This window comes from Typopeltis vanoorti, chromosome 13 (assembly GCF_054136105.1).
Source record: "Typopeltis vanoorti isolate ZY-2024b chromosome 13, IOZ_Tvanoo_1.0, whole genome shotgun sequence".
Taxonomy (NCBI): domain Eukaryota; kingdom Metazoa; phylum Arthropoda; class Arachnida; order Uropygi; family Thelyphonidae; genus Typopeltis; species Typopeltis vanoorti.
The window spans coordinates 115,597,299-115,609,851 of NC_143561.1; the positions used below are offsets into that span (position 1 = coordinate 115,597,299).

Here is a 12,553-nt window from a genome sequence, read left to right on the forward strand (position 1 = left end):
TTTGAGATTTCTCTTCTTGGAATTACCCTGACATCAAACCTCTCCTGGTATAAACACATCACAATCATTGTATCCTCAGCTTCAAAAAAACTAGGATTTCTCTTTCATTCAAGACCTCTGAACAGCTGTTAACATTATACAAATCATAAATCCACCCAGCTATTGAATACCGCTTTCACATATGGGAGTGGGGCCCTAAAAGCTCCCTCAAAATGCTTGACTCAATACAGAGGAGAGCAGTTAGACTTATTAATGACCTATCTCTTAGGGCTCCACTCCCATATGTGAAAGCAGTTTCTGGTTTCTGCAATATGTATATTCTACAAATATTTTCATGGGAAATGCTCATCTGAAATAACATCAATAATTCCCCCACTTAGTACTAAGCTCATTGGAACATGTGCAGCTGCTGCTCAACATCCTTTCACAGTGCACCTTGAAACAAACAGAACAAGTTTCTTTTCCTCTTCCTTCATCCCTGCAACTGCTGTATTGTGAAACAGTCTTAACCCTGTTGTGTTTCCCAAGGAATACAATACAAGGTCCTCCTTTCCCAACCCACTACCCATATATGGTACTAATGTACTATAGGTTGATCACCTAACCTCTTGTGTAAGGACTCAACATTAAAAATAAAAATTAAAAAAACTCTGTTGCATGCATGCAGACAAAATATATTGATTGTAGCACTAAATATTAGCTACTCTGCAGATAGTTCTAGTTCTGACAGATGTACCTGCAACATTTTCCAGTTTGACTGTTAGGTCTGTTGATGATGACAATTGGGATGCTGAAACATTCCTAGACAGTCGATCTTGGTCAGTTGATCTTGTCAGCTTCCTCCAAGAGCATTTTCCTGCTGCAGTAGCACCATCGACTTTCCATCTATGAACGGCATAAGCAATGATGGATTTCGGTATATTGAGATGGCTAGCAACGTCACAGACAGAAAGAAACTGATGTGACACTCAACTATCATCCCTCATTAGAAGTCTGTCAATTCAGGTGAATGTGACATCTTGATAGCGAGTACAGTGCAGTCTTTTATTACCAGACTTAAGAAAAATGCCTTGTGAATATTTGCATGTTTTAGGATCCAAAACGTGTATGGCATGTAAGTTGCCTAAATACTTTTGTTAAGATAGTGTATTTTATTGTTTCCCTCAGATTAATCCCTTGGGAACTGAATATGTTGTTTGTTACAGCATTCATGTAACCTTTGGAAAGACTTGAAAAACTTTCTCTGCTAGAAATGTGTGCACATTGATTGCTGTGTGAGCAGGCACACTTGTCTTGCAACAACTGCCAGCTCACTGTACCAGATCTAACCATATGTGCCTTATTCTCATCAACAAATATTTTTATATCTCTAGGTAGTAATTATTATTATATCACACCTCCAGGGAGTCCAAAGACTCACCGAGGGAGGATATCACCTCTACAGCTCTTCGTCTCACTACTCCAGCAACCTTCATCATCTAGCACTAACACCATCTGCCACCGACTACCACCACTAGTGCTTTCACAGACAATCACAAACATCCATGCCCATGGCGGGATTCGAACCTGCAGCCTTTCAGCTGGAGAGCGGATACGCTAACCATTCAGCCAACCAGGCCATCTAAGTCCTTCTTTCCAAAATTTCTTACAGGTTATCTCTTTGTGATTAAAGAATGCAGTCAGCTTAGTTTTAACATGTGATTCGTAGAAAGTTTTTTTTTAATAATTATTTTACACTAAAATAAAGAGCCAAAAGGCTTCACTTCGGCGATGTAAAAATTATAAAAATCCAAAAATCAAGTGGTTATTAAATTCAGCATTATTTCAAAGCCGATTACAGAAACTATAAAAATTTCATATGAAATTTGACCAGAGAGTTTATGGGAATACACTCGCTGGTGTTTACGAGTTGCCCTAGCTGACAGCATCCATATATTTGCCTCCTATTAGTCTATTTTGATAAGGTTTCACTGGCCTGATAGCTGTTTCAAACTGGTTGGTTTTTGTCAGAGACCAGGCTGAAACCTTAAGAGAGCAAAATTTCTCGGTACTAAGGAACTTGAAACCTCGGAGAGGTGTATTTTTCGTAAGCGAACTCTTGGTCGATGCTTGAAAGTATTTACTAAAATAAAGAGCCAAAAGGCTTCACTTTCGGCGATGCAAAAATTATAAAAATCAATACAAAAACTATAAAAGTTTCGTATGAAATTTCACCAGAGAACTTATGGGAATACACTCGCTGGTTTTACGAGTTGCCCTAGCCGGATCTTATAGGAGACATGCCCGCTATGACAGTGTCCACGTATTCGCCTCATATTGGTACATTTTGATAAGGTTTCATTGGCCTGACAGCAGTTTCAAACTGGTTGGTTTTTGTCAGCGACCAGACAGAAACCTTAAGAGAGCAAAAACTCTCAATACCTCTCTTCAGCATCGCCGAAGTGAAGAGCCCTTTGGCTCTTTATTTTAGTAAATACTTTCACACAATGACCGAGAGTTCGCTTATGAAAAATACACCTCTCCGAGGTATATTTTTCGGTCCGGCTAGGGCAACTCGTAAACACACTGACGAGTGTATTCCCGTAAGCTCTCTGGTCAAATTTCATACGAAATTTTCATAGTTTCTGTATTCAGTTTTGAAATAATGCTGGATTTAATATCCACTTGATTTTTATAATTATTCTACACTTCCACGTGAACTTTTAACCAAAAGTTTGAGGCTCATATGAAAGCACCATCTCTCATCCCCAATAATAATGCTGCCCAGGAAACCAAGTTCGCTATTAGTTGTTTGAGCAAAATCTTTACAAACATCCAATCATCTTTCATCTCATCACACAAGAAGTGCAGAGTGAACCTCATGCAAATTTTTCCTGTTTCCAAAGTCTTTAATTGTACGGTCCATATTAGATGCCTTTATTCACATTTAACTTTCTGGAATTCACACTGTTTATTGGCTGTCACTTGCTAGTAAATTATACACTTTGTCCAAGAGGCTGCTGCCCTTTTCATTCATTCATTCACTTTGAGGATTATCTATTAAATTTATTTGGCCTTCTTAAACTACTTTAACTATCAAAATGTTTATGGTTAGATCAGCCAATAAACCCATGAGCTATTTATAATGTTCCCTATGTTTTGGTGGAATTTTTTTCAAGCTTTACATAACTTAATGTTTCAGATGTTATTATTATTATTTTTTTTGTGACATCTCCAAGGAGTCCAAAAACTCATCAAGGAAGGGAACCTACTCTACAACACTTCATCTCCACCACTTCCAGCCATCACCATCATCTACACCACCACCATGTTGACATTAGTCATTACAATGCACAAAGAACATCTGTTCAAAAAAAAAAAAAGGTATGCCAAGTGATTTGGGTTGGCAGGACCGCCAACATTACACTTCTGTTTCTCTAGTCCCCTTTTCTATGCACTACTTGTATTACAGACACACACACACACACATATATATATATTTGTATCATTACTTTTTTGTCATTCAGAAATGAAGCAAAAATGATTTACTTTATTTCTTTCATATATTTCCATTTTGCTATACCTCTTTGTGTAATAAACAATAGTATGATATGTGTGTGTGTGTTTTCATAGATAGATGCACCTACTAATATATAGTAGTCAGATATTTTTTTTTTTTTCGTCTAAAAATGTACTTATATTTTCAGGAATTGTTGCTGTATTATTTTGTGGAATGTGTCAAGCACACTATACATACAACAATCTGTCCTCGGAATCCCGGACAAGAACCAAACAGGTTTTTACTAGCTTGCCAATTATTGCATGCTTAGCCCAACTTTATTTCATTATTAGATAATATAGAAAATATAAGTAATTGAAGACTCATGCTGTATTGAAATTCTCTTAATAGCTTTGCTTGCTCTGAGTAATAATATTTAATTATGTGTGGCACTTTTAATTACGGTAGTGTATTTAAATATATTTAGTATATATTTAAATATGTATTTACTGTATATAATGTATAACATCATACATCTCCTAGGAGATGTGTTTTACATTTATGGGAAATACTAAGGAAAGTGGTCAGAACTTAATCCATCTTTACCACGAGTTGCCTTGGTACTGCACCACCAAGAATTGCCTTGGTATTGCACCACCACCACCATAAGTCTTCAACCACATTCAGGCGCAAACTTGACTTACTTGTCTGTTTGATTACTTGGGAAAAAGGATTACAACCAAGGTTATATAAAATTACTTGGTATCTTTAACATACTTATTAGTATATATATATATTAGTATTCAGTTGTTGAATCATTTTATGATTATAATGGAAGAGGTGCATTAATACTAGAAAAGTTAATCTCACATTCTTGGTATTCTGGTGAATGGTGTTCTTTTTACCCAGCCAGTGTAAGACCATTGCCACACTTTCCCAGTTTATCAAGTTATCTTACTCAATATACTATGTCACTGTAGATTTAAAACTATTCATGGAAGTGGATTACTATTAAAATCATTATCAACTGATGAGTTAAAAATAAGTTTGAAGAGCAGGAGATAACTTAGGTGAGAAGAGAATTATGAAAGAAATTTTATTTCGTAAGTGCTTTCTATAGTTGAATCTCTTTTTTTATTCACAAATTTTGATTATTATTATTATTATTATTATTATCTTAGACCTCCAGTGTCATTGAGGGAGGCTATAAATCACCCAAACCAGCTGTCATACCTTCTCTTAAATTCATTCACACTAGATGTACTCACTACCCCTAAAGGCAAACTATTCCACTCACTCACTGCTCTCTGGGAGAAAAACTTAGCTCTTATCCCTTTCTTGACTGTAAACAAACTTAACTTTTATGGATGCTCCCGTTTACTCTCCCCACCTTCCATCTAACAAAAAATTTCATCAGATGATGTCCTGTAACACTCATTCAAATGTTTATAGACCTCTATCATATCACCCCTCTTTCTCATGTTAACTAGAGTCTGCAATCCACATATTTGCAATCTGTCCTTGTAATTAAAATCCCATAATCCAGATATAATCTTTGTAACTCTTCTTTGCACCTTTCCACAGCTCCTTTATCCCCTTGAAACCCAGAAATCAAATCTGCACACAATAATCCAGGTGTGACCTTATCAAAGTCTTATAAATAGGCAAAATTATTATTATTATTATTACGGGTATCTCCATGGAGTCATTGCAGGAGACCCAAACTATCAAAACAATGTCTATCATATCTCTTCTTGAATTCATTTACAGACGAAGAACTCACAACTGAGTCAGGCAATGCATTCCACTCATTCACCACCCTCCAGGCAAAAAACCTTGTTCTCACACCCTTGTTAACCACACTTTTCCTTAATTTCCAGGGATGACCTCTTGTTCTTCCATCACTATCACACAGCTGAAACATTTCCCCTGCATCAATCTTATAAAAACCTTTTAGTAATTTAAATGTTTCTATCATATCCTCTCTCCTCCGCCTATCAACCAACCTCTGCAATCCAAAAGATCTCAATCTATCAATGTAGGGAGCATTTTTTACATCACTCACCAACTTAATCACTCTATATGTCAAGGTTCTCTTCAACATCGCAGTTATCCTCTGAGTTGATTTGCAACTTTTGCTATGTGACCTTTGAACTTCAAATTTCTATCCACCAATATGCCAAGACCTCTTGCCTACTCAGTTTCTTTTATCATAACCCTGCTAATATAATATGCTGCTGGAACTGTAATCACGCCAAAAAGCATAACTTTACACTTACTAGCATTAAACTGATAGCCATTTTCGTTTCCCCAAATTTCCAGCCTATTCAAATCATTTCATAAGTGCTGAATATCAGTAGCATCTCTGATTGCTCTGCCTATCTTTGCATCATTGGCAAACAGTTGCACATCTGATGTTAAACCCTCCTACCTGATGCCATTAATGTACTGATTGAACAATAATGGCCCAAGGAGTGAACCCTTCGGTACACATTGGTCATCTTAAATCTGGCAGAATCATACCCACTGTATACCACTTTTTGATATCTGTCTGTCTATCATCCCCTGATGCAAGTCAACAGATTATATTCCAATCCCATATTCTCCAGTTTATGCAACAGCCTTTTATGTGGTATCCTATTAGATGCCTTAGAAAAATTCAACATTATCATAGTGTCTGCTTTCTCTTTATCCAGTTTGGCTGTAACATTGTTATAAAATATGAGCAAAATTGCTAAAACATTACCTTCCTTTAGTAAACCCATGTTGCTTCTTGCAGAGCATAGCTTGTTTGTCTACCCATTTCTATATGTGAGTTCTTACCAACTTCTCTAAAATCTTCACTACCACACAGACTGATAGGTCAGTAGTTAGAGTTTTTTTCACCACACTTATACAATGGAACTATCATACATTCCTTCTATTCCTGTGGTATCATTCCAGAGCTGAGACTCAAGTTATACAAACATGTGAAAGGTAGATGTAATATTAGCCAATTCGGCTGATATTACATCTATCCCTATAGACAAATTCTTATCCAGGTTATGCAGCAGCTCTTCAGCCTCATTTTCATGAACCTCTAACTCTTCATCCAATGTAGCAGTAGCACTGTGCATCAAGGTACATACACCTGATTAATATATCTTAGCAAAGGGAGCACTCATTAACTGAACAATCTCATTAGCTTCCAACACTTGAGTACCAACTGCATTCAATATAGTTATTCTTTCACATTTATTCTTTCTTTTGCTTGCGACATAACGATAAAATTCTTTTGGATTGCCTTTCGCTTGCATGGCCAATTTCTTTTTATGCTCCAATTTAGCTGTCCCCACAATACTCATTACTTTTCTGGCATGAGCTTTATATATTTCATAACTCCTCTCACTCTTATTCTCTTGATATTCTTTACACATCATCTTCTTCTTGTGGATCTCTTGCTTAATAATGTTGCACATCTATTTCACTCCCAACTTATTTATTCTTCGAACACTAGGGATACATTCAGATACTGCCTCATTTAAGCACTTTTTCAAAGATTCCCATGCATTTGACACTTTTCCATTCAGTAACTGATACCACCGTGGGACTAAAGATAGTATTCTCCAAAGTTAATCATAATTTCTTGCTTTGTAGTTCAGCATGTAGCCTGTTTTAATCTGAGCAACAATACAATTAGATACTTCCCAAGAAAACACAGTATGATCACTGTCTCCAATTGGTGGTAAAATAGCCATATTCCTAACAGAGACCTCTTCTGGTGCTATGAGAAATCCAGTGATCTTTGATCTCGAGTTCCTTCTTTCACATGCTGCTTGAGAAAATTGTCTCGCAATAATTCAATAAATTCCTCTTCTTTCTTACCATGAGATTTTTCTTCTACCCAATCAATGTTTGGAAATTAAAGTCGCCCATAATGATCATTCGTTTGGTACCCATAAGACTAAATTGGCAATGCATTTCTTCGTCCCCTGCAACTGAGCCATCAGGTCTGTACCAACACCCCACCATATATTTCATTCTATTAAGCTCCACTTCACACCAGATAGACTCAGATCACCTCTACATGAGACATTGTTATTGTCATAGTTTTCTTGTGTTTCTACTCTAAATGGACTTAAGTCATTTGATATCATTAGTAGTACTCCTTCTCCTCTCCTATCTCTTCTGTCATTCCTAAAAATAGTATAACCATTACACTCGATCCCACTTACTTACCATATCTGATTCTGATAGCCAGGTTTCACTAATGCCATAAATCTTAGGCCACATTATATTTAATAAAGCAACAAACTCAACCCCTTGGTTCTAATGCTCCTTGCATTTGTGGATAGGCATAATAAATTACCACCTAGCCTATTCCAATAATTAGATATGCAGTCTATTTGGTCTTGTTCTAGAATTATCACCTTCCCCTTCCTAGACATTCTTAAAAGGTCCAAACTCAAATCATATTTTTACACCTCTTCACCACATACATTACTATGTTCGAAGACATTCATATCTTTATCATGTTTGCATACCATAGCTGAACTTTCACACACACATTTATCCCATTCCTTTCTTGATGATCTAGTTTCCCTCAGTCTTAATTAGGTCTCATACCAAGAAGTAATTTCTCCAGGCTCCTGATGCGAAATGAATTAGTGCAAATCAATGTGCAAATTTACAAGTCAAACCAAGATAACTGAGACCAGACCTACACATAGCCTATCAGGAATGCAGAACTCACTGGCTTTTCTGATGTAATGTTTATTTCTCACCTTCATGTGGTATACCCTGTTAGTAGGTAACCACTGGATAATGAATGAATGAACAAGAATCAGGCACTTAGCCTACTAAACTGTATTTTGTATTATCTTAAACCATACATAAAAATAATGGCACAACATGATACAATTTCCTGCTGGATGGGGTGGCGTTCAATTAAATAAAGGAACCAGGTGAACACTGAAAAGACAGCTACTGGAACAAACACAGTCACAGAAGAACTGAAGAAAGGAACCATTAACATAGAAAATATACATATCAAGGAAGCCAAACTTGCAGAAGAAAACTGGAAAAGTACCATGATATAATTAGTGTTACTCAGACAAAGAACACTAAAACAGAAGAAATCTTACTTGAAAATAAATATAGGATGCTATGTTTGGGCAATAATGATCAAGGAAAGGAAGGAGAAGCGATAGTATTTAACACCCAACATGAAGATAAACATAAAAATACTGTTTTTTGGGTAAACTCCACAATGAGAAAATGGTCAATGAAACTAATTTATGCTGCTGGTCCCACAGAGGATTTATTATTATTATTATTATTAAACAAGACCTCATGGAGTCAAAGACTCATCTAGGAGGTCCTTTTATCTCACACACCTCATCATACCATGTCTTAAACACATTTAAACTCCTTGCAGACACCACACACTCAGGCAAGGCATTCCAATCACTCACAACTCTGCATGAAAAAACCTGCCTCTCACTCCCCTACTCACACCCTCTTTATACAGTATCCAGGGATGACCTCTGGTTCTTCCCTGATCTCCCACTACTCTCTGTAGAACTTCTCCACCATTGATCCTATAACAACCCCTTACCAACTTGTAGGTCTCTATCATATCTCCCCTCTTCCTTCTCTCCACTAGACTCTGCAAATTACATCTTTAAAATCTTTCCTCATACTCGACATTCCAGAGGTCAAAAACTATCTTAGTCAGTCGCCTTTGGACCCTTTCCAACATCTCTTCATCTTTCTGAAAACCAGGTAACCAAATCTGGGCACAATAGTCCACGTGTCGCCTAATCAAAGCCTTATACAATGGAACAAGAATCTCCATACTTCTACACGTCAGTGTCCTCCTCATCATTCCCAAAAGTCTTTGTCTTGTCTTCACAATTTTGGCGATGTGTCCCCTAAATTTTACATCCTTATCCACTATCACTCCCAGATCTCTTATTTCCTCTACTTCCAACAATATATTCTCACCAAGCATAAATTCTGCATCCCATCCCTGTTTTCCAAATTTTAAAACCCCACATCCCACAACATTGAACCCACATCCCCATTTGCTTGCCCAATCACTCAATTTATTCAAATCTTCTTGCATGGCCACCACATCTTCACTACTCTTTATGGTGCATCCCAACCCTGCGTCATCTGCAAACAACTGAATATCTCCATCCAAATCTTCGCCAATATCATTAACATACAAGTTAAACAGTAATGGCCCTAAAACAGACCCCTGAGGCACTCCACCAGCGACCTTCCTTTTCCTGGATATTGCACCCCCATACACAACCTGTTGATACCCATCAGATAGCCAGTCTCCAATCCAATGCACCAATCTAATATCTAACCCCATCTGCTCTAGTTTGACTGTCAACTTATCATGAGGTACTTTATCAAAAGCTTTTGCGAAATCCAAGTATATTACTGTGTATCCTTCTCCTCTGTCCAAGGAAGCAGTCACTTTATTATAATAAGTAAGTAGATTACAAAAACATGACCTCCCTTTAGCAAATCCATACTGTCCATCAAAGGTAATACCATTGTTGTCAACCCAACTCTGGATCCTAGTTCTCACAAGCTTCTCCAACAACTTAACACAACACCTGACACAGAGATAGGCCTATAGTTTGATGCTTGAGTTTGATCACCTCCTTTATGAAGTGGCACAATCTTACCCTCCTTCCACTCTTTAGGGACTTGACCAAGTGCAAGACTCATATTAAAAAAATATGTCAAGGCAGGTATCCACTCTCTGGCGCATTCCTTCAGAATACACGGTGATATATAATCAAGTTCCACAGCCTTATTTACATCTAGTTTACTCAACTCCCCCAAACACCTCTTACTCACTTACAGTCAGTCTCTCCTCCCCATCATCAACTGCTCTTAATCTCTCCATGAAGTCACATTCTCAAGATTGAAAACTCGTTATGAACTGCTCATTAAGTATCTCCACCACACATTCTGCAACAGTTGTTTTTATACCATTTCCTCTAATCAATGTCATCCTTCCATAATCATTCTTTCTTTTGCTGGCTACATATCGAAAGAACTCCCTAGGATTCTTTTTGGCTTCATTAGCTAACTGCTGTTCATACCTCTCTTTAGCTACTCTCACCAACCAAGTCACCCTCCTTGCCTGGTTTTTGTAGACCTCATGAAATTGGTTATTTCCACTTCTCTTATGCTGCCTCCACAATGCCCTTTTCCTCTGTATTGCATGCTTAATCTCTTTATTCATCCATCTCACACCTACCTTATTTAACCTTCTCACCCAGGGTATACAATTAGACACTGCATCTACTAAATATTTATTGAAAATCCCCCAAGCTGCATTGATCTCTTTTCCAGCTAACTCCTCATTCCATGCTACACCTGCAAGCTGTCTACTGAGCTCTTCATAATCACCCACCCCCTTGTAGTATATATACCCTTTTTTTCACAGGGGTCCTTGCACTGCTGGCAACCACCCAGGTAATCACCGCATGGTCACTTTCACCAATTGGTGGATGATTTGACACCTCATTTATAATTACATCCTCCGATGAGATGACCAACAAGACTCTTAATCCTCGTGTGCCCTCTGTTACATGCTGTCTGAGGTAGTTATCCCTCAAAAACTCCAGAAATTCATTTTCTTTACTTCCAGTTGCTATCTCTTCATTCCAGTCTATATTGCCATAATTAAAATCACCCATAATGATCACCCTTTTCTTATTTGCTTGGCTTATTTGACTATACATTTCACTATCACCACCATCCACATTACCAGGTCTATAACAACATCCCACCAAGTATTTGATTCTATTCACCTCTATCTCACACCATACTGCTTCAAAACCACTGGCCCTATTTCCCTCTTGCATCTCTACCTTGCATGGACATAACTCTTTCTCTATCATCAATAGCACTTCCCCCCCTCCCTTTTTACCCCTTCTATCCTCACGAAACACATCATACCTTTCCATCTCTATTCCTGTCAGGATGTCGTCCTCATCTAACCATGTCTCACTTATTCCGACAATCTCTGGATGCACAGACGCAATTAGTGCAACCATTTCATCAGCCTTGTTTCTTATACTTCTAGCATTGGTATACAAACACAAACTCATTTCTAGATCTACAGCTAGTTCCACTGATACCACTCACTCGATGTGATCTCTCCCTGCTGGACTGGGGCCATTTCCCTTTCTGCTTCTTCATTTTAGAACCCTTTGCAATTCCATCTGTTTCCTCTTGATCCGTGATCATCCCATTACTTTCCTGCCTACACATGCTCTCACCTCCTCTTGGAGCATCCACCTTTCTCACGCTGTGTACCCCTGTCCACCCTGAGCCTCCCCGTTTCCCTGCTCCTCTTGCACACCCATTCTCTCATTTTCTATACCTATACCACTCACTTCCCCATTCATTTCCACTTCTTCAGTCTCTCCTGTTTTAATCTCCTCCTCTTCCACATCACTCACCTCTTGATCTGATTCATTCTCTCTATTCACTTCTCTACTTTCCAGCAGCAGTCTCTCCATAACCACTCAAATGCAGTCCATCGCTCTCATACAGCTCACTTCATCCCTCAAACTCATTCCACATATTAACAAACTGTACTCCCATCTCCTCACACATTTCAGGCAGAATATCATTCATAATCCTTGCTCTCTGCCTCATTTCACCACAATCATACCTAGGCAACACACTGACTACCCTTCCTGTCACACTATTCTCTTTTATCTTTCCAAGCAGTCTCCTGACATTCATTTTGACATGCTCTTTGTTCTCTCTCAAATCATTTGTACCAACTAATACAATTAACTCTTTTGCTCGTTCCCGCCTCATATTCAATGCCTCAATCACTCTACTCATTTTACTGCCTGGAAAACATACCTTGTGCATTTTATCCTCTAGCACACCTTTAATAATGGAGTTGCCATGCAACGCCACTCGCTCATCTTTCGTTAACTCTTTCATGCCATCATGATTTATTTTAATAGTTTTGACCTGAATCCTCTTAATTTCATTCCACATCCATTTTGTTTCTTGCTTCATCCAATCCAATTCACCTTCCGAACG

At 37.9% G+C, this 12,553-nt stretch overlaps 1 protein-coding gene across 1 annotated transcript in view; it reads left to right on the forward strand.

Moving 5' to 3' along the window:
* LOC150100485 (sodium/hydrogen exchanger 9-like) overlaps positions 1-12,553 on the forward strand; it is a 481,199-nt gene that overhangs the window by 241,135 nt on the left and 227,511 nt on the right. Inside the window, exon 10 of the mRNA XM_090402508.1 lies at positions 3,687-3,775. Coding sequence (XP_090258634.1) covers positions 3,687-3,775 — 89 coding nt within the window. The remainder of the gene's footprint in view (positions 1-3,686; positions 3,776-12,553) is intronic.